The sequence below is a fragment of the Chelmon rostratus genome, chromosome 10 (assembly GCF_017976325.1).
Source record: "Chelmon rostratus isolate fCheRos1 chromosome 10, fCheRos1.pri, whole genome shotgun sequence".
NCBI classification, from domain to species: Eukaryota; Metazoa; Chordata; class Actinopteri; order Chaetodontiformes; family Chaetodontidae; genus Chelmon; species Chelmon rostratus.
Window position 1 is genome coordinate 27,965,327 of NC_055667.1, and position 23,504 is coordinate 27,988,830.

Consider the following 23,504-nt stretch of genomic DNA (forward strand, 5'->3'; position numbering starts at 1 on the left):
GACGGAGGACGGATGACGGTTAAACACCCCAGCTGGGACTCACGCTCAAAAAGAATTGCCTTAATTTGATGAGCTCATTATAAAAAGCAAAGACGGGAAGAAATACAAGGAGAGATAAGAAACTAAAACTACAGCCTCACTTCTTGCTGTTTATACCAATAAGCTGTGCGATATGTTCAATATGTTATATGTTTGACACTTTGGGTTGAGCAGGACTCAGACACTGTGAAAATTAGAAGGCTGGTTCCTGTCGTGACCTCGGTGGCTAAAACGCATGAAGTCATGGTGCCTCGAGGCACTTTGGGATAAAACGTCCATTAAATGTCTTCATTATTGAAAGTGTTCATCAATAAAATCTGATAGCGTGCGCTGCAGAGGGATTGGTTTTGTTTGATTGAGTTATTTAATGAAAGGCAAGGCAGCCACCTTTTCACAACAAGGCCATTCAAAGAACTTGACATAAGACATCAGATGGCAGAAGACATACGATGTAAAAAGAATCAACGAACGAGACCTGGACTGGACCTGGACTCATGTGATCCACTTTGTTGGCCTCATGAATCAGCTGTAGCTGTCTGATCCACCTTTTCGAGACCTGGAAAAGTGGTGTTACAGTTGTCCATCCCAGTGAGGATAAAGTGCAGGCAAGTCTTGCTCAAACACAAGACTTTTCATTTTTGCTACAGTGTCAAGGCTGATTTTTCTTTTGAATTGTCTTAATGTGGATGTTAAAATTTAGATCCGAGTCCACGTCGACTGATTTCTGGCCTAGTTTTTGGCCTTGAAAGATGTAATATATAAAAACTTTAGTTTAAAATAGTCTAAAATTAACTAAAATGATCGAGAGAACGAGAAGCAATACCAGTTTTGATGTGATGCTGTTCCTGCAGTGCTCCCAGCTGTGTCCCCCTGTCTCTGCCCTGAAAACCTCCTCCTGGTGGTCCAAGACTCCTGTGTTAGTGGTGCTACGAGCTCCCACAGAGTCAGCTCATAGGGCTGCTAGCTGCACAGCTAACTGCACAGCTAACGACAGTTAGCAGCAGTTAGCTGTCACTCTGATGATTTGCTGCCCTCTGTTTGTTAGGAGTAAGAATCCGGCAGGTGGCTGCACATCTAACAGCGAGGATTCAAGGTGAACGCTGACTTTTTCATCCATTAAAGCATTTTTATTGGATTTCCGAACAGATAAGAAACTACAAGTGTCACGTGGAGCCTCTTCAGATGGCTTTGACAGCAATGAGAAATAAGAAGGTGCACAGTTACATAACAAATCTAAAAAATGCCTCTGCACACAGAGTCCAACAGTAAAAGACTGATTCAGAACGTGGACCAGAGTCCGTCCAGAGACTGTTCATTTATCAGCATGTGAAAATGGTCCCGATGTCCTCTACTGGCAGATGATTCTTCCCATGTGTGTTAATGTTCATGTATATTTCCGTCTTAAAGTAGAACATGTCCTTAATGTGAGCGTGACGTTTGGCACTACCATCAGTGTCAGAGAAACAAACGGAAGTCAGGCTGTTTTACACGCTCGTGCGTTTCTCATCAGCTTCAGGTCACCCAGAGCTCAACATCTGGATGAAGATCTCCAAAGAGATTTTGGACATTCTGACATTTCTGGTCACTTCAGCGTGTGTTGCAGCCCACTCTGACACCTGCGGGCCGTGTGGCAGCGGTGCGGTGCGGTGCGGTGCGGTGCGGTGCGGTGCGGTGCGGCGCGGCGCGGTCATTTTTGGACACTTCCTGCTTCTGGAGCTGGAGCTGCGGCGTGTCCCGTCGACTCAGGCCGGGTTAACAGGTCGGACGACCGCTGTGTCGCAGCTCTGGATTTGTACGTCTTTAGGAACACAGCTGCTGCTGCTGGGGGGGCAGTATCGTAGACTATTATCACCAGCGCGGTACCTGCAGTTCATTTGAGGAGGGAGGAAATGAGGCGTAGCGTTGCGCTTTGAGGCTGCCGGAGGAAGAACAGACAAACAGGATTCAAACAGGTGTCCGGCTGTCTCCCATCAGCCCGAGCCCGGAGGAGGAAGACAGAGAGGAGGTGACGAAGAGGACATTGTGAAAATTCAGCCCGCCCGCTGATGTCAGGACGTGTCGTTTGTTTCGGTCAGCCATGCGTGATGGAGACCCGACAGCCGAACCGGGAGGAAGCCGTCTGATACCTGGACAGCGTGCTTTAAAGATAATCCGGTGAGGGGGGAAAGCATCTCCTTCCTTTCTTTCGCTCCGTTTCAGAGGAGGAAGAGGAGGTGATAGAAGAGGGGAGGCGGTGACCGACATCCCCCACGGGACAGGCCGAGCGACCCACGCTTCTAACAGGTGTGTCTGAGGAGCTCCAGTCTGCACCGCCCGGTCTCCTCCTCTGCCTCATTGTTCCTGAAGAATCGGATCCAAACGGGCTGCCCTGAGTCCTCTGACCGCTCTGACACCCCCTGACACCCCCCGAGCCTGGCTCTCTTCTCCTTTCGGGCTCTCCGCGCTTCTCCGTTGGTGCGTAATAGCAGCGAGGAGGAAGGAGGCGGCTTTCAAACGGCTCCTCTTCACACGTTCATTTCAACAAGCGGGGGGGGACTTTGTTGCGAGGTGCGCGTCTTTCTTCAGGAATGGAGCATTTTAACGGCTTGAACTGACGGTTTCAGAGCTTCAGATAATCGGAAGGGTCGGTTTGTGTGGTTTCTTCAGCAGATTCGTAGGTTTGGACGGATTTCGCCCCCTGGTGAAAAGGCAGAAAGACACCTTTGGTCCGAGGTTTCCCAGGCGAACCCGATTCTGACGGACAACAAAGTGGATCTGTAAAGGGTCTGTCCTGTTCAAACAAAGGGCAGCTCGTTCAGTCATGACCACGAGAAAAGCCAGCAGTGTGACGGACACGGTGACGACCTCCACCCCCACCAGCCAGCAGCACCAGACCCAGCCGAGCGGCCGGAGTCCCAGCAGCTACAGCAGCGGGGTCCGGGCGTCCGAGGCGACGGCCGGAGGTCCGGAGATGTTCGGGGAATTTCAGGACTGGTGCCTGCGGACGTACGGGGACTCCGGCAAGACCAAGACCGTGACCCGGCGTAAATACAACAAAATCCTCCAGACCCTCCTCCAGGGGGACGAGGAGAACAGCAACGGGGTGTTCCTGCACGAGAAAAGCAGCAACCACATCAACGCCAAGTTTAAATTCTGGGTCAAGTCCAAGGGCTTCCAGGTCGGGACGCTGCAGGACGCCAAGAACGGGTCCTCGGACAGACCGGTGCTCTACGTCCCCATCAAGGCGACGGTTAGTGCATCTTCCTCTTTATCTCCTGGCTGTGTGTGTGTGTGTGTGTGTGTGTGTGTGTCCCGTTTTCATGATGCATGCGTGTCCATCACTACTGGCTGCCCATATTTGCATAAAGAAATAAGGTGTGTGCGTGTGCGTGTGGCATGAAGCTGGAAGCTGTACTACAGAACTTTACCTGGCTCAGTGCCCTGATTAAAGACACCTGCTCCAATCCTGAGCTGGGCCAGTTCGTGGTTTTGGGCTGGTGCTCTTCCCCAGTCTGTCCCAGTAGACAGACGGATCGTTCATACTGGAAAAGCTGTAACAAAAGTTATTGATGGTGGTGAAAAGAAAAGAGATGCAGTTCTTTTCATTATTGACTGATTATTTCTCTCGTGATCAATCACTTGATAATGTATTGTTAACTAGTGATGAAAATCGATGTGTGTGACGAGAACTACAAACCCACAATATTTTATTTATAATGAGACGGAACCAAGAGAAGGAAACAGCTGTCGTCATTTAACAGGCTGTAAGCAGAAGCTCCATGAACATGTTCAAATGAGCAGACATGATGCCTCTGCTGTGACAGTCCTGCTGGGTGTCACCACTTTTCTGTCAAATGATTCATGATCATGTACACCCCCCCTGAGAAAATACAAGGCTGCGATGTTGTCCAGTTTATCCGTCTCACTTCTACTTTTGCCCCGCTGTCAGTCCAGTGACGACCTTTGACCTGGAGTTAGAATTTGCCTCCGTGACCCGAGTTGACGAGGTGCGTTCAGCAGGAAGGAGCTCAGCAGCCAAACTTAAGAACGGAACGCTTCCTCGTCTGTTCGGTGCGGCTGTATTTTTAGACTCTAGATGTCTGTTAGTGCTGAAAACACACATGAACTGATGGCGCGCGACCACACGGACAGCAGACTCACATGTTTGTGACGATGGACGGTGTATGGTGTAATACAGATGCATTTTCTCCACACTTTATCACCTGCTCAGTTAATCTTTTAATCATTAGATAAATCTGCTTTTTAACAGCTTCGGCTCAGCTGTGGACTTGATCTAACTTGAGAAAAGGTGTGACGTTTGTTGAGTTGTGCTCGCGGTGATGTGTTTTCACTTTTAGACGCTGCAGGTGTCCAACACCCACAGCCTTCTAGTCTATGGCATGTGTTGCATTCATGTGCTGTCGCCTGCAATCACAGCTGAAGACATCAGTAAATGAGCCTGGATGCCCCGAATCAGCTCATTTCAGCCGACAGATGTTAGGTGTGATGCTCAGTCATAATAATAATGATGTCTACTCTACGTGAGGAGGCTTTCTTACTGTCAGATGTTTCTTGAAGTTGATCACAGTGATGTAGCGTCAGGTCATCAGACGCCACATCCAGCGTTCTGTGGAGTCTGTGGAAAAAGATGCCACCATCAAAAGCACCGACAGTGAAGCATGTTATGCTTTATTGTTGGATGATACAGTTTTATTTAGAAGCTTGCTGCTCCACTCTGACCAGCTGGTGTGTTATCCTAAATATCAAAGTCCATGTATGAAGAGGAGAAGCTTGCGCCCGCTTGTTTAATTAGTCCATTCAGTCTGGCAGCACACAAAATGCAGGGATGCAACCTCTGCTGAAGGAGGACAGGTACGTAAACAGGTGAGTGGAATCACCAATCACAGCACATCGTCGAGTGCGACCGTCTCTTCCTGGTCGTTGAGTCAAAATCTTCTAAAAAAGACGGACACACGTGGCTTCGGTCGGGCCGATTCTGGACGTGGGTCCTGCTGAAACGCTCAGTCGATTGATCGTCGGTTAGTTGTTCACGTCATTTATCATGCGTGAATCCAGCTTCTCACATGTGAGGATTTCCTTTTCTTTCTTTTATATCTTTTATAAATTGAACATCTGTCGGCTTTGGACTGTCGGTCAGAGAAAACTTCTTCGCTTTGGGCCCGTCGAGCTTGTGACGGACGTTTTTCGCCATATTTTACAAACTGATTGATTAATTGAACTAATTAACACATGAATTAACGATGAAAATGATCATTAGTTGCAGCCTACAGTAGATACGGGCGTCACGACTGACAGTCCGTGTTGCTCGGGTTGCTCGTCATCCACCGTTTCATCCAGATTTGGCTTTTTATAATCAGCTAATTCTTTAATTTGTGCAGAGACATCGTTGATCGGTGTGTCTTCATTGATGTCACGGGACGAGCAAGTGTTGCCCAGAGAGTTCAGGGAGGTGGCTGATGACACGGCTCTCATCGCAGTGCAGCTGTTGCTTCTCCTCTGTATTCGTAAATGTGGTTCGTCTGGTCTGAGGTCTGTTCTTTTGCTGTGTTTCCAAGCAGATTCAGAATGAATAAACATGTGTGGCTGTTGTCCAGAGGATGTTTCGGGGAGGGCCTGAAGCCCTCGCTCTTCATCTTTCGCCCTGCGTGCTGACGATGTTTTCAAACCGGAGAGCACTTGTTGACAGCGGAGCACAGTGGAGTGGGATGACTCAGAGACATGAATGAAGGCAGAGAAATGTCTTCTCTCTGTGTCCTTGATCACCACGCTATATTTAGGAATGATTCAGTCCAGTCCACCTGTAGCATAAATCCAGATTGTGCTGTAATCTGTGTGTGGAAGCCTCGTCTGAGTCGCTCTCTGTATCTGCACACTGAGGCTAAAATCCTCTGTTTCAAACGGCTAACAGGCGGGTTGATGCACTGCAGGATCGCTGTGGAGATGAGAGGGTTTCAGGTGCTGGTTGGCATGGTTACTGCTTGGCTAATTTCACCCTGTCCCGTATCATTTCATATTCAGATTAAGATCAGGAGCATCATGGCAGGACTGGGAATCCTGTTGTAGAGTTGATCTTCTGCAAATCCCTCGACTCCCCCCTACTGTCTCTCTCTGTCTCTCTCTGTCTCTGTCTCTGTCTCGCTCTCTTTTTCTGTGTCTCTCTCTCTCTGTCTCTCTCTCTCTCTCTGGTCCTCTGGTCCTCTGGTCCTCTGTCTCTCTGTCTCTCTGTCTCTCTGTCTCTCTCTGTCTCTCTCTGTCTCTCTCTGTGTCTCTGTCTCTCTCTCTGTCTGTCTGTCTGTCTGTCTCTCTGTCTCTGTCTCTCTCTCTGTCTCTATGTCTCTCTCTCTCTCTCTGTCTCTATGTCTCTCTCTCTCTGTCTCTCTCTGTCTCTCTGTCTCTCTCTCTGCCTCTCTCTCTCTATCTCTGTCTCTCTCTTTGCCCCTCTGCCCCTCTGTCTCTCTCTGTCTCTCTCTGTCTCTCTGTCTCTCTCTGTCTCTGTCTGTCTCTCTCTCTGTCTCTATGTCTCTCTCTCTGCCTCTCTCTCTCTATCTCTGTCTCTCTCTTTGCCCCTCTGCCCCTCTGTCTCTCTCTGTCTCTCTGTCTCTCTCTGTCTCTCTCTGTCTCTCTGTCTCTCTCTGGTCTGTTGAGTCTGTTTAGTATCTGAGGAGTGGGCTGTTTAGACTGGAGAGAGAGAGAGAGACATAGACAGACATAGAGAGAGAGATCGGTCCTGTTTTGTGTGTGTCTCTGTTCTGGACCGGTGTCAAACAGACTGGATGTTTCAGCCAGTCAGTCGTTGAGTTTTACCAGAAAACATATTTTGTCTCTTCCCTCTAGCGGTGTCGAGCGGTGCAGATAGGTTTGGTTTAATGTGTCCAGGCCCAGAGTTATTCTAGACATGTATGTTTGTTATGTCCATAAGACAGAAAACTACATACAGTACAATGAGAGACATGCTGCCAATGATAATATTATTTCAACATAAATGATCTTTGAAAGATCTTCCTACCTCCACATTACTAAATAAATCAATAAACTCTCTCACCATGCTGTTGAATGATGCGCTTGCTTCAGTTTGACCTACATTTCATTGTCAGCCAGTGAAAGTGACGAGGGCAGAGATGGTGTTTGGTCCACATGTCCTGGAAGACTTCAGTGTCCCGGACGGACGGGTCAAATGTTATTTTTTCATCAGTTTTGTTTAACCAGAATCAGCCATTGTATCGTCCTCCATTCACAGACAAACACACGTCATTCAAGTGCAACAAAGACAAAAGAAAACTCACCAAAACCTTCTTGCTTCGTCTTTCCACTGTTCCAACAATCACCACCAGCTCTGGTTTCTTTGCATGAAACTCTGAATTCAACGAGGGGGAGGGCAACATTAGAGCAGAACAGCGCGTAGAGCCGGAATATTTTCACATCCGACCCGGGATTATTTTCTCTGGACATCATGACCGGAGAGACTTTAATATGTCACAGTTCAGCAGATTTTCCCAGTAAGAAAAAGCTAATTACTGGCTGATGGAGCTCCTGTGGTGCATTCAGTGCCGCCGCTGCTGCAGTGCTAATAATAATCAAATAATAATTTGAATAGTCAAATGTCTGGATTTCTTCACAGTTCAATCATATTTTTAAATGTAGGATCTTTGTTGCCAGCCGTGTGTCACTGAGTGAGCTCTGAGCTCTGCTGACCGTCCTGAGGAGCAGGCTGTAGAAAGACTGGTGGCTGTTGATATTTTCATTTTAAAGCTTGAATGTTTCAGACTTCATGTTGTTTCGGTGTTTGCATCCTGTTTGCATCCTGTTTCTTCGTTTGCGGCACGTTTCCGTTGTTGTATTTGTTTAATTAGAATCGTTTCTGAAGCTGCAGTGTGTTTGTGACCGAAGCTAAAGATGCTTTAACGTCTGTTTCACTGTGACTTTAAGATCAGGGATCGGGGGGTAAATGTGGAAAGTGCAGGACCTCATTCACATACAAACACAAGTGTTTGTGCGTGCGTGCGTGCGTGCGTGCGTGCGTGTTAGTGAGCAGCGACAGGTCCTGTAGCCGCCTGCCTGTCTGTGGATGGTGTTAACCTGCCATGTTTGGATCCTCCGTCACTCAGTGCCAGCAACATGTCGCCTCATGCTGGGACGAAGCAGCAGATCATCTTCAGAACATCTCGTTTAAAACTGGAAACACTTCCTGGTCCATCATTTAGTCTTAAAATACAGAAATACGACGGTTCAGTGTGTTCCTATGTGTCAGTCATGGTTTTATGACCAGCACAACAGCAGGTCAGTATTTCAAATTACGATCGGTTGAGACAAACAAAAATGTTTCACAGTCTTCCCCTTCAGACTCACCTCACAGTTATAGAATGACCTGTGGAATATTATGGCTGTGCATTGACAGTATTAGTACAGTATGTGGGGGTGAATGAAGAACAGTCTGCTTTCCCTCTGAAGCCACTGAGGTGCATTTGAGCACAACATGTAAAGAATGAGGCCGGTGTTATTTCATTCAAATCCCATTAAAAGATCAAAATCAACAATGTGTAAGTCCACCTCCTGTCTCTCTTATCTGTGGCACTCTGCCCCCCGCCTTCCTTCCTGCAGGATAAATCTTTAAAACAGGTCTAACCCTCACAAATGATGCCATCTTTTTGATAGAGGCTCAGCCTTTTATTCACCACTTTATTTCTTACTAAATGTTATCTGTTCAGTAGGAAATACATCTGCTCCACGTTGTGTGCTGTAGTGAGTGTTTGTGGCAGCAGGACGGCGTGCGTGCGTGCGTGCGTGCGTGCATGCGTGCGTGCGTGTGCGTGTGTGTGCACGCGTGCGCGTGCGCGTGCGCGTGTGCGTGTGCGTGTGTGTGTGTGTGTGTGCGTGTGCGTGTGTGTGAGTGTGAGGAAGGAACATGTCAGCCAGACCAACAGTGAGGTTTACTGATGTGTTTTTAATTTGGAGCTCAATGACACAGATAAACGCACGCACACACACACACACACACACAGTACTTGTTAGTCTCATTGTTGGTGTCAGTCTTTTCATGAGATTGTTGACAATAAGAATATCCCCATTGTGCAGCTTGCTGTTGTCATGGTCGCCAACTTTCACCAAAACAAAGCTTAGGAACAAAACAGTTCAGGTTTTTTGTCTTTAGCAATACAGGAAGTAAACATCAGATGATGGTGAGTGACAGCTGCGGCGGGCAGGAAAGACAAAAGTTGTGTATCAGCACGTTATTTTCCTCCTGTCTTTAAATCTCAGTTTGCTCGTGTAGATTGGACCTCTAGTCGGGTCTTCTTCTCATCTCCTACCTGTTGAGCAAGGTGAGAAATAACCTGTCTGGATGTGTTGAGCTACACGGGATCTTAATGTGGTGTTTGTGGCCCAAATCAGCGTCCTGCTTTCTTTCTGTCTGCGTCGTGCTGAGAGGAGCATGACCTGACTGCAGCGACAGCTGATCAGACAGCAACTGTGTTTGTACACTGACACTGATACACAGAGTGTGTGTGTGTGTGTGTGTGTGTGTGTGTGTGTGTGTGTGTGTGTGTGTGTGTGTTAGGGGTGGGTGATATGGCCCAAAAATAATATCACAGTATTTCAGGGTATTTGTGTGGTGGCAGTATTCTTGACAACGTGTTTGCTTCAGGCTCGCTGCAGCTGTGGAGCTGCTCGTTCTCTGCGGCTGCTTCTGCTTCAGGTGCTGAAGGATGTTCGATCCATCCATCCTTCTGCTGTCGCTTCTCACCTCTTACAACCGTCTGTTGTCCATCTGATCTCTTCTAACCAAGCGGCTTCCACTCTTCTGTCTCTGGATGTCGCTCCTCCACCTCCGCCGGCAGCAGTGTTACTTTCACTTTCAGCCATGCTCGTTGTTTCTTTGTGTAACTGTACGATGTCACGGGAATATCGTGTGTGTGTGTGTGTGTGTGTGTGTGTGTGTGTGTGTGTCCGTCCTGCAGGCTGTTGGGTTTACTTTGCAGCCAGCGTTTATGGCTGAATTAGTAATGACAGTAAAACAAACAGGAGAGACACTTGGCAGCTTGCTGGTTATCAGACCTGGTGGAGGGGCCGTATCAGAAGAGCGACGTGGAATATTAATGAGTGACATGACAAAGAGCCGCTGCTGATTCCTTCCCCTTTGTCTGCTTTCATTACTCCTGGCCTGTGTTATACTCGCTCTTCACCCGTTTCCTTTTGATGGACGTGCTCCTCTGCTTTCTCGTTAATTTTTTTCTGTGTGCATAATTTGCGTCTTTTTGTCTCTCTGGGACAAACTTCATCATTTGAATGAATGTCTTTCCACATCAGACGCATCATGGATGTGGAAGTGGTGCGTGCCAAAGATGTGTCACGTTTGGTCAGTGGCATTGATTAACTTGTCTTCTGCATCAGGAGATGGAACGGAGGAGAAACTTGTTTTTAAGAATTTATGGGATGGAAGCCTCCGATCAGCCGGACGCACCGTTCATCTGACGTGTCGGCTTTGTTTTATTAGCTGAGACGTCTGGTCCTTCTTACCACCAGTTTGACAAATTCTGGATGTTCAACCTCCCACAATCCTCAGGGGAGCTTCTCTTCTTATTTAAATGGGACTTAATGGCGTCTAAAAAAACATAGCAGGAGCATAATCTGCCACACCATAATACTAAAAACATCTGTTCATTTTCTGTTGGATGTGTTGAAATGCCAGTTAGAAATATTTGAATTCAGTTCAGGTTTTTGTCTTTTTTTCTGTTTAATTAGTGTTTTAGCAGTTCCAGCTTCCTGATTATGCTGATTTGCTGCTTCTCTCTGTTTTAGGTTACTTTTGTTTTCTGACATTTTAATAGACAATCTGATTTTTTCTGATTTCTTTCTTTCATGCGTGTGTGTAAATTTGATCGGCATGAATCTGAGATATCTGACACTGATCAGCTGGTCCTGGGTGATTGATCTCTGTCAGTCGATCATTAAAACAATAGGTTGCTGTCCTATTTATTCGTCCCTGTAGCTGATTTTACACCATGGACACAGAAAGAGCTCATTTGGGGGGGTGGTTCCTCGGCTCGGTGTGTCCATGTTTGGAGATGCACGGTCAGTGATCTAGTAGATCCTTCTGTTTCTGGCCTAGTGAAGCTCGTCCCAGGCAGGTGCAAAGAAGCACCTGTTGACGTCATGTGACACAGAGGTCGAACGTCTGTTTGTTAGCAGTGACCGCAGTGCAGAGGGAATGCTTCTGATTGGCTGTTATTCTGTGACGAGACACGTCAAACACGTCTGATCAACAGTTTAATTAGAGTTCTTAATCAGAGCACACAGCCTGTGGTAACCATAGAAACAGGACTTCATGCTACAGCAACAGTTAAGTCTTCAGTATTTGACTATGTGAACTCAGCTTTCTCTTCCTCTGATAACTCGCCGTGAAATGAAGCGTGTGTGTCTCACTGTGTCCACCTGAAGGAGTCTGATCCTGCTCACTCTGTGTGGTGTGTTCAGGTGCCTAAAGAGCATCTCAGCGTCCTCTCCAGTCCAGCCCGTCTGTCCTTTCGCATGACCTGAAAACTGAAGTTATTAAAAATGAGGGTATACACAAGTTCCCTCAACTATCCAGTTAATTAGTAGTGTAGTAGTGTAACCACCCATCATGCTTACGGGTGTCTTTGGTTTAAGACTTCGAAGAGACAATGGCCACAAAGTACATGTACGCCCACGTGTGTGAGAGACAAGTGATTTCTGCTACACACACACACACACACACACACACACACACACACACACACACACACACACACACCAACTAGAGTTAATTTAAACACAAGATACTTGTGCTCAAAAAGAGGATTCATTCTCAGTGAAGAACCTTGGAGCTCTAATCTGCCTCTATACCTGCCAAAGAGCAGTGATTCCTAACACGTCTCAGGGGGTCATCAGGTGGAAACCTCCCTTCAACAGTGTTTCGCCTACTTAGTCCCACTACACCTCCAGGAGGTTAGGCAGTGAACTCCGGCGTCCCAGAGTCACCCCCCCTAGTGCCAGTTCACACTGCTCCTACACAATCCAAACAGCACCGCCACGTTCAACTGACCCAGAGATGCTCCAGGTAGTGGCCAGTACCGATGCTACCATTTAACTATTGCTAATGCTAATGCTAACCGCTAGGAAGAACAGAAGAAGACAATACAGTTCCGATGCTACCATTTAGCTAATGTTACGTGCTAACCGCTACCTGCTAAGAGGAACAGAAGAAGACAATAAAGCTAGATTCACCTATACTGTTAATGTTAACTGCTAGCTGCCAATGCTAACTGCTAAGATACTATCGTACTCTCACCGCTTTAGCTATTGTTAGCTGCTACAATGCTACCACAGGCCTAGATGCCACATGTAACTGCCGATTGCCACACTACCATCATCTACCCCTGCCTCTCACCAACTGCACCAAGAAAAAGCGGGGTGGGAATACAAACCCTGGTTCGGGTAGGGGATGGAAAATAAAGACGTAGAGTCAAAAGATGAAAGTAGGGATTGGATACAGACCCTTGTTCGGGTAGGGGGTGGAAAATTTAGAGGGTGCTGAAGGTGGAGGCCTAAACCACAGACTAGATTTAACAGCCTCTTCTAACATTTCCTTCAAGAAGCAGCAAACCCTACCATTTCCTTCAAAAAGCAAACAGAGCAGGAAAACAAACCCTAACATTTCCTTCAAGAAGCAAACAAAACAGGAAAACAACCAAAAAGATCAAAAAACAAGCCAACTCTGTATCTTACCACGCACCTGAACAGGCCGCATGGTCCCAAAGAGAGACTCTAGCTGGCCACACCCCCACCTTATCTAAACTTCCTGGTTCTCTTCCTATTGGCAGCGCGAGAAGATGGGGCGGGGAAAGCAGAGCAGAGGAGAGGTGTCTTGTTCAGACTTTAACCTCTTCTCTTGCCGGGTTAGGCATGCATGTCCTCTGCCCCCTCCCCCCTCCCTCACTGTCCCTATTTCACCCCCCAACTACTATTATTTCTCCTGATCCATATCCACTGACTAGACCTAGCAGCCTCATCTGACATCTCCCTCACTGTCTTTCTTAAATTTTGCCCATGCACTCCCAGCTCCCTCAAAGATAAGTGTATTGTGTCTAAAACAAGCTTAAATAATTCCTAAAATCTTCTGTTATCACTCTCTAATAGTCATATAAAATAAATCTAAAATGCACAGTGCAGATAAATTAGTTATTTTTATCAGGAGCTCTGCGACAGGATTTCCAGAACACAATAAAATCCTCCGCTAGGCAGCTTGGTCAAACACAGTGTGTGCAAACATCAGTGTTGTTGCTGTGGACTGAAGAAAATTAACAAATGAGACCATGTTCAAGCTGATCTGCAGCCTCAGTCTCATGCTTCTGTCAATAATGTGTTTATATGGGTTCAGATGGACCGCCGCGGACTGCGTTCATACTAACCTGATGTGAAATGACTACGTAACTCTTAACCAACTGAGGGCTTTTTCAAAGTAAGTCTAGTCAAACTAATGTGTAGTAGTGAAGAGAGGAGTCTTTGTTCTGTTGTATGTTAATGAGAATGAAGTAGTCCAGTTTACAACCAGAGCTAACCCTGTGATCGAGTTAACCTTATTTGGAATAAGGTCAGTAATCACATTTCCTCACAGTCAGGTTCCTAAACCACATGTCCCATTAACCCTTCTGCCTCTGTCTCATCAGCCTGCAGCCTTTTCTTCTCTCGGTTGTCGTCATTGAAGACGAACTTGTTGACGTGTGACTGTGTGTTTCACAGAGTAAACCAGGCCCGTCCAAACTATTCCATAAAGGGCCGTGTGGCTGCAGGATTTCTTTCCAGCCTAGGAGGAGCACACCAGACTGGATAATTAAGTGATCCCTTGATTGGATGGAGCAAAAACCTGCAGCCACGCGGCCCTTTATGGAATAGTTTGGACAGGCGTGGTGTAACCTCCAGCTGTTAATTATTGTGATGTCTTAAAGGATAACTTTGGTTTTTTACAACCTGGACCTTATTTGTAGCATTAAATACGACCATTTACTCACCCAGACAACTTTGGTGGCATTTGGAGTCGTTTTGAAGAAATTAGCCCCAGAGGAGCGGCGCGTATATCCGTATAATGCGAGTACTCGGGGCATCCATGCGCAGCCTCTATATAACACATAATCTGCGGCTAAACTCGTTCATATTCCAATATTTAGTTCTGATATGCTGGTGCTATTCCCCTCTGAGCCGGCGGTCGGCTAGTTTAGCTGTAGTTTGGCACAGCTGTGGTTCGTTATTGTGTATTCGTAGCCGACCGCCGCAGAGTTAGCCGTGTTGTGGCCGGCTGCTCGCAGCGCCCGGCGTTCGGTAATGACATCATCCACGTCAGAGGTAGTTGTCTAGAGACGCCGGATGTTGATAACATGCCACCACGGGCTCAGAGGGGAATAGCACCAGCATATCAGAACAAAATATTGGAATATGAACGAGTTTCTGCAGATTATGTGTTATATAGAAGCTGCGCATGGATGCCCCGAGTACTCGCATTATACGGATATACGCGCCGCTCCTCTGGGGCTAATTTCTTCAAAACGACTCCAAATGCCACCAAAGTTGTCTGGTGGCTAATGCTACAAATAAGGTCCAGGTTGTAAAAAACCAAAGTTTTTGTCGGTGCATCGAGCTCTCAAACCGTCTGTGATGGATACAGTGAACCGTTTCTCTGGTGCAAACAGAGTCTGAGGTTCCAGCTAAAGAAGGAAGTGCTGAGTGGTTGGTTGGGACTAATAATAGTTGCTATCTAGACGGTAGTGTCAAGTACATGTGATGACTGCTTCCCCCTCTTTTCACTGGCCTCAGCCAGAGCTGTGGACAGAGGACGGTTGGCCGGTTTAAAGCAGAGCCTGACGTAGAGAGAGTTGCTGCATCGATCGTCGCCGTGTCCTCTGTGAGCGGGTCCATCACAGCCCAATGAAGAGACACTGACAGATACAGAGACTCTGCTGAGAAGACACCACTTAGCCTTTGACCTTCTGTCCTCTGTGCTGTCCTCTGTGCTGTCCTCTGTGCTGTCCTCTGTTCTAAAACAGTTCAGAGAGTCAACACTGATTGATTCAGAAAGGTCTGTGCTGTGCTCGCACAATGTTTTTGCCTTTTGGAGACAGAAACAATCAGAGCTTGTTAGGACTAATGTCAAAGAGTAATGTCGTTTTCCAGAGCCAGTACAATGGGGACAGATAAGTTATGAAATGAGATAAAGACAAAGGTACAGGTTTTTATAAGTCAGCTGACTGAAAGAACGACTCTGACGTGATAAACATTACGACCCCTTTTTATTGACTAAAAATGATGCTGATGGATCAAACACGTCAGTGACTTCTGATTGGTTAGGACAAGATATCTCCCCTCCAGGCAGACAGCTGGATGTTAGACTGAATGATGGAGTGAAAATAAACTGTCAGCTCCTGTCTGATCATCAGACGAAAACTCTCCGCCCACAAACTGAAATGTTTAAGAAGCTGTGGGCGTCGACCGGCCTCACGTCTGAGTCATAACGGCTGAAATCCATCATTCCTGAGTCAAACAGCCCAAATTTTCTGTTTTCTTCTTCGGTCTGGAACATCTAACCCCCACGTTGGTCTCGAAATGGTGTCGACAGATGTGCGCTGTGACAGTGAAACGATCCCTCACTGGCTTCCCACCCAGTCGACTCTGTTGATCCCGATGTGGAGAGAAGTCAGCAGCATCGTGGCAGCAGGCATTCATGTTCGAACAGAGCGATGAGAGAAAACATCCACAAGATCATCGCTCGTGACTCTGTTTGGGTTCCTGCTGTAGAAAAGTGGGCGAGTGGTTGATGGTCTTCATGGAACCTCTGATCCAGAGTAGCAGGATGAAGACTTTCATGAAGCTGAACCCCACTGCGTGGCTCAGTGTCACTCCTGTGAAACACATCACATCCTGTCTCATCATCACGTCGGGTGTTGATTAGCTTTACTTATATATTTTGTGAGAACGTGATTTTATTGTATTCAGTTTCTGACCTGAGAACAGTTGCTGGAGGCAGAAAGGATGAAGCCTCAGTGGAGAAGTGAAGGATTCGTTCCTCGCTGGTTTTTGTTGTGCTGTGACTCTGCTGCTTGTTAACGTCACTTGCTTGTAATTTTAAGAAGCCACAAATTGATGCTTAATGTATTCCCCTGCTGCCTCCATGATTGGTTTTGCTGCGTGAGAACAATGCCCAAACGGCTGAAATGTAAACTGTGATAACCTCGGATGGGGGGAGAATCAGCTGGTCCTGATGCACAGAGCTGCGTTGACTTGGAAATGACTCCAATAAAGCCAATAAACCAGGCTGGTCTGCGCTCTTATCAGGACTGTGGTGGGATGGAAAATGGTATGTTTAGGTAAAACAGATGGATGAAACCTGTGTGTGTGTGTGTGTGTGTGTGTGTGTGTCTGTGTGTGTCTGTGTGTCTGTGTGTGTGTGTGTGTGTGCGTGTGTGTTTGTCCTCTATTAGCTATAGCAGAGACAATTTGTCCCAATGTAGAATCATGAGTGGAGGAGAGACGGACCAATGACTCGCCTGCTTACACACACACACACATTCTGTCTCTGTAAGGGTGCTGTCCTGTGCATCTGGGAGTCTGAGTCTGTGTGTGTCTGTTGAAGGAGGGGCAGCTTAATTGGGGTGGCCCCCTCTATCAGGCCTCAGTGATCTCTGCTATCTCAAAGAACCCCTTATTCTGTCATTAAGACCCCTAAATTGACAAGCATTGTGTGTGTGTGTGTGTGTGTGTGTGTGTGTGTGTGTGTGTGTGTGTGTGTCCTACCCTCCCTCTGACCCTAACCTATCATAAGCCTGTGTGAGTGAGGAGCTGTTCATCCATCCAGAGGTTATGTGAGGGCCAGATCTTTGGTAAAGCAGCAGAGACACAACAATCAGCTCTGTAACATCTTCAAGAAAGAAACCTTCAACCTGCCCTGTTGGCAGCCGAGCAGCCGAGGCTTTAAGCCACTAGCCACTAGCTGCTGGGTAACGTGACCGTGTTTGTGTCTCTGAACCCAGGCAGAAAATACTAAAGCTTTCTACAAAGCTTTTCTTGGGTGGAGCTAATTTTAAAATGATTTCAACAGATTAATTCACATTTTATGTTCAGAATCTGGACACCTCAAAAAGTATAACCCAGCACATCTTAATTATGGCCGTCACTCTGCAGAGTGATGCATGCTCGCTGAACAGGAAGTTGTATCATGACGCCTTATCTGTGATGATCACATGTCAGTGTAATATCTCATTTATTTCACTAGCTGTCAATGAGCCATGTAAGATAGTGGAGCTGAGCAGAAATCTAACAGCGACCATGACAGCTTCGGAGGGTCGTGGGGGACTGGAACCAATCCCAGCCAACACTGGGCGAGAGGCGGGACACCCGGGACAGGCCAGCAGTCAATCACAGAGACAGACAACTAGTCTCACTAACATTCACACCTACAGGCAGTTTAGAGTCGACAGTTAACCTAACCCGTGTGTCTTTGCACAGGAGGGATCTATGGAGGGAACGTGCAGGTGTGAAACAGTAAAACCCCATTTACACAAGGAAAAACGCGTGTTAATATAAGGTGTGGATGTGATCTGTCTGTCCACATCTGGCTCGCATCGTGTTCGGATGTTAGGTCGGTGTGCAGCGTGCAGGCATCCGTACACAACAGAACACTGATACAGATATTTGTTTGCCTCTAATTACTGATTATACATCTGTTCTGAGCCACAGAAGAGCCAAAAGACGCTTTATTCAACACATGGGGGGGAAACTGAAAGCAGAACAGGTGGAAATGAAAGATACGCAGTAAGAAATAAGTCTGATCTGCTGTGAACCAGGCAGAGGAGCCGACACACCAGACAAACTGACACTGAGTTTTCACACAAAGGAGGAAATAACTTTACGTTTACTGAATTAACTGCACAGAGAGGACAAATAATGACAGCGTTTCACACAGTTAATATTCTCCCAGCGTACAGAACTCATCTTTTCAGGGAGTCTGGGGCTGCAGGTTTGGTTCTGGAGGACGGAGATCTGATCTCAGTGAGGACAATGACAGGACATAAAATCCAGGTGGAAGCACAAAGATCAGACACAGATTCAGATACAGGTCCCATGGTGATATCAGCTGTAAATGGGGTGTAAGTGTGCAACACTGGAGATGCCTTGAACTGCAGATTGGATTCAGTTTAGAGTCAATTAACTGATCGACAGAGGATTGATTAGGAGCTTCTGAATGATGAGGATTGTTACATGTCCAGTTCATATCTGCAGTAAATATCTTTGCAAGTGCTTTCCTCTTGCTTTCACATATTATTTATTTCCTTCGTGGCACCAAACCGTTGAACGTGAGTGGACGGGAAAGATAATTAACTCCAGCAGGTAGAAACTCGTTAGCCAGGTGACATTCAGTGGTCGTCAGTGGTAACTGCCTCTTTGTGTCCGCAGCAGTCTGTTTCTGGAAAGTGACTGCTGTTGATTTGTTTTCACTCCTGAATGTGTGTGTGTGGGGGTGCATGAGCGCGAATGAGAAAAACACACACACACACACACACACACACACCTTGTTGTGGTCTTTGTTTGGTGGATCAGTGCAAGTGTCAGATGTTTTGGAGCACAATGGAGGCAAACCCCCACTGTGTGTGTGTGTGTGTGTGTGTGTGTGTGTGTGTGTGTGTGTGTGTGTGTGTGTGTGTGTGTGTGTGTGTGTGTGAGCTCTTGCTGAGCAGCTGTGTGTTGTTGACTGGTGCTGTAATTATGTTACTGAGAGTCTAGAGAGAGATTATGTGTGTGTGTGTGTGTGTGAGAGAGAGAGTGAAGGGTGTGTGTGTGGTGGGGGTGGGGGGGTTGACCAGGATAAGATGAAGCTGGAAATCCCTTTTAAAGGCCTGTACCATGAAATAATCTGTGAACCTGTGTGTGTGTTTTGTTGCTGTGGAGCAGTGTGTGTGTGTGTGACGCGTCCTGTAATCCAGGTGTCACAGGTTCGATCTGTGTGTTCGTCGACGTCTCACAGCAGCACTGAAGAACAAGCTGCGGTGGAAATATCAAACACTGGACGAGGCTTTGAAAGAAGGCGACTCATTCATTTGAATGGAATCCATCAGTGTGTCTCTGGGCTGAGCGGGACTGCGTTTGTAAAATTCTGCGTATGTTTTCAGATCGTGTTTCGGCAGGTCGGCCTTTGTTTGACGGCCGGCTGCGCTGAGGAGGAGGAGGAGGAGGAGGAGGTGGAGGAGGAGGTGTAGTCAGAGTCAGACCTGAGACACGGTGCTTTTTGCTTTTTCTAGAAATGACTGTCAGCATTTTGGTCCTGTGAGTTTTCAACATGTGATGCTCAAGAACATTTGGCAAAGACGTGAAAGGTTGTTGTTGGTGCTGACACTGCTATTAAAGGAAATATAATCTGAATCAGCATTTCAAGGCGCTCACCGTCAGTTCAGTTCAGTTCAGTTCAGTTCAGGTGGTTCCACATTAGAACGAACAGCGGAGACGCAGCAGGACTGAGTCCTCTGAACCTCCTGCTGCCTTCGTCTTTACTGAAGACGAGAAACATGTTGGGAGTGATTTACCCCCGCTGTCGTAGACCACAAATCATGAAAGTGATGGTGTTGTGTGTTTTAGATGTTTACCATGATGCTAATGTATATGTATATTTTTATAGATCGTTCTTGCTGATTTCTCTCGCTGTCTCTCGTTCTACCTGGATGTCTGCGTCGTTTCACGAGGAGCTTCAGGAAAATAAACCGGTCGGACTTCATGCAGATATTCTCATCGTCCGTATCCACAGTACATTAAGTCGGTAGAATAACTGCCTGGAACAGGCACAAAGAAGACAAAGAGATGTCTGATGATGAGTGCTTGCTCACTTTCACCACCTCTGCCTTCAATCAAACACACAGTGTGACACCTGCTCACACACACCCGTCTGTCTCTCTGTCTCAAACTCCAGCAAACAAAGTGTGAAAAAGTTTTCCAACTTTTCTCTTTTAATTGGTTAAATAAGAGAAAGCAGAACACGACTCTTAATTGGCGATGCTGAATTTAGACGGTTGCCATGCCGTCAAAGATGGAGCAGTAAACACAGCTCAGTCTCCACGCTGTAAATACACAGACTGAGCTCCTTTGTGCTTAGAATAATGAACTTAGTCACTTGTTTTGTACCCAGAACTAATTAAAAGTAATAAACTTTGACATTGCTGAAGAAATAGCTGCACATATTTTCACTTTTCTCTTTCACTGTAAAGCTTTTGTGTTACAGTTTTGCATTTATATGAAGGCTGGAATGAAAAATAATGAGAAGAGGGCAGGTGAATTTAAAAGGTTAAGGCAGGTAAAGTGATGCAAAAGATTAAAAAGCATTTCATTCCAAGAAATGGTGGGATAAAAACAAAAATATATGAAATAATGTATTTTGAAACTGTGTTGAAGTTAACTGCAACTGTAATTCAATACCTCCGCATTTGATTGAGAATATTTTAATGTAGCCACACTTATGCATTGAGAAGTCTGCTTTCAACAAAGTTACCTGATTGCAGGTAGCTGGTGCTTATTTCTGTAACCATGCAGTCAGATTTTTATTTTCAGCTCGACCTTTTTGGGGATTTTACTCATCTGAAAGGGTTTTCACTAACTATTCATCCTGCAGAAGGTCATTTAATTCACTTAATTTATTGGTTTTTGGTGGTAAAATATAAAAATTGGAGATCAAAAGTGGAGAAGTGAGGTTATTCAATGAATACAGACAAAATAGCTGCTAATCGGCGAAGGGTTGCTGCAGTGGAAGGGTCTTTCTATTAAATACTTTTTATTTGGGTCAGAGATGGAAAATCGGACGTGAAGCCCGGCCATTGTCGCGGAGCGCTGCTGGAGATGAAGCGGCAGAGGCTCGTCAGTTAGTCGCCTTGAGTTTGAAGCGCTCTGGTGTGTATTTTCAGTCAGCCCTCGGCTCACTCCCCCCTCGGTGTTCTCTCCTGTTGCCATGGTGAACGGCTCCTTCGGCCGCAGTGATGGTGAAAAGAAATTAACACCAGTCTTAATTAGACTGCGAGGCTTCAGTTTCCACCTTCGTCCCTCCTGCCTCCTCCTCCTCCTCTCCTGACCTTCTCCTCCCTCTCATCGCCCCCCTCTCCCACCTGAAAGGCAGCCTGGCATATTAACACCAGCCACCAGGCATAATTAATGAGAGCAGTCAGTCACAGTTGGCCCTCTGAGAGTATCCAAAATGATTCACTGTGTCGCTCTGTGTCAGTCTGTGGTTTCTACAAATCTAAAAACTCTCAAAGTCTCAAAGCACAAACATTTTATAAAAAGTGAAGTTTTGATTTCAGTCATTTCCTGCACCTCAGAGAAAACATGTCTGCATCCAGTGTGAGACTGTCGGCCAACACGTCAGCTGATGCATTTCAGGTGCTTTCACTGCTATACTGTACTGTACTGTTCTGTACTGTTCTGTACTGTTCTGTACTGTTCTGTACTGAGCTGTACTGTGCTGTGCTATGCTGTGCTGTGCTGTGCTGTGCTGTACTGTACTGTACTGTACTGAGCTGTGCTGTACTGTACTGTACTGAGCTGTACTGTGATGTACTGTACTGTTCTGTACTGAGCTGTACTGTGCTGTACTGTACTGAGCTGTACTGTGATGTGCTGTGCTGTGCTGAGCTGAGCTGTGCTGTGCTGTGCTGTACTGAGCTGTACTGTTCTGTACTGTGCTGTACTGTACTGAGCTGTACTGTGATGTGCTGTACTGAGCTGTGCTGTACTGTACTGTACTGTACTGTACTGTGCTGTACTGTACTGTACTGAGCTGTGCTGTACTGTACTGTACTGTTCTGTACTGTGCTGTACTGTACTGTACTGAGCTGTGCTGTACCAGGTCAGTTTCACTGTTTACAGGGACCACACTATCTGCAGTCCCTTAGTTTGAACTGTCGACTGACAGCTCAGGTGCTTCAGCTGATATTTAAAGTGTCGCACTCACTCACATGCATTCAAATACTTGTAGTATTGATATCAATACAAAAACACTCATCATTACGGATGAGTCCTCCTCCTCCTCCTCCTCCTCCTCCTCCTCCTGCATGCTGTACCCAGGCTCCAGGGGTTAGGGATAAAGTGACTACAGCACTTCTGATATTGCACAGTAATAAATATATATGTCACAGTAGAATACCAGTATGTATTGATAGGTAGAGTACTCAATGAGAGTGGAAAAAAGTAAAATTGTACAAGGTAATTTGTGTAAAATCAGTCTGAATATGGACCCAGTGCTACAATAAGGTACGCTGGAGTTGAACACTCAGCTGTTAGAATGAAGGAGAGTTGGTAGAGTTGGACAGACAGACAGACAGACAGACAGTCAGTCAGACAGACAGACAGACAGACAGTCAGACAGACAGACAGACAGTCAGACAGACAGACAGACAGACAGACAGACAGTCAGACAGACAGACAGACAGATAGTGACTGGCTTCATGTAAACTCTGATAGAAGCCAGTTGAATCCCATTATCAGTGTCCACGTGAATATTAAAACCACCTACAATTAATACTTAATCTGTTTGAAGGACTGATCTCAGACCAGGTCTTCCCCAGACGGGCCGCACACCACGAGTGCTTCAACTACAGCTGTCAACATCTTCTGACTTTTCTGATGTTCAGCGTTTGCACATGACGTTATGTGAAGAAGGACACTTTTAAAATATTTTCCAGCTGAGTATCAGATCTCTGTGAAGCCGCCTGAGTCGATCAGATGAATGAATCAAACATGAGCTGAGTTTGTTTGATGGAAGATGTTTGCTGAGTGTGTGAGGGATGAGCCTGACTCTGAGGCATCGGGGCCAGCGCTCCACACCCCCCCCCCCCCCCCTCTCGTCAGCTGTGGCGGTGCAGCAGCGACGTAGTGAAGGTGGAGTTTTAAAGCTGAGACAGAGACGAGTGGCTCAGGCGTGATTCTCTTTTTTTAACCCTCGTGGCCAGTAACTTTTTCTCTCGTCGTGTGCGAACGGCGCGTCGACTTAAAGTGCACATGGCGCTCAGCGTCACCGCTCAGATTTCAAGTGGTTTTCCCGTCGTGGTCTGAGTGTCGGAGGAACCCGAACACGTCGCAGCAGGAGGGGATCTGCTGAGAGGATCTGCCTCTTCACAGGAGTGATCTGTGTGTGTTTCCAGGCCTGTTTGACTGCAGCAGTGAGCTCTTGCTGCGTGTGAAGGACGAGCGTTTCTGTGAACGCTGTGTCTTCTTTGTTTGTGCGGTCATATTTGTACTTTCTGTCCCGCAGCAGACGGCCAGCAGCCTGTGTTGCTGCTCTGGCTTCTGTACTGGGGTCAGTTTTAGCTGCTCTCACTGAGATGTTTGCTGACAGTATGTTCTGATTAGATCAGCCACATGTTTCCGTGGGTACGTCTGCAGTTTTCTGTAGACCGTTCAGATATCCTGAAGCACTTTACAGAGTTTAC

General features: G+C 46.6%; 1 protein-coding gene across 1 annotated transcript in view; it reads left to right on the plus strand.

Annotated features, from left to right (window-relative positions):
- The first annotated feature begins 2,480 nt into the window (after positions 1 to 2,480).
- LOC121612539 (nucleolar protein 4-like) overlaps positions 2,481 to 23,504 on the plus strand; it is a 128,834-nt gene continuing 107,810 nt past the window's right edge. The window contains exon 1 of the mRNA XM_041945489.1: positions 2,481 to 3,268. Coding sequence (XP_041801423.1) covers positions 2,840 to 3,268 — 429 coding nt within the window. The 5' untranslated portion in view covers positions 2,481 to 2,839. The remainder of the gene's footprint in view (positions 3,269 to 23,504) is intronic.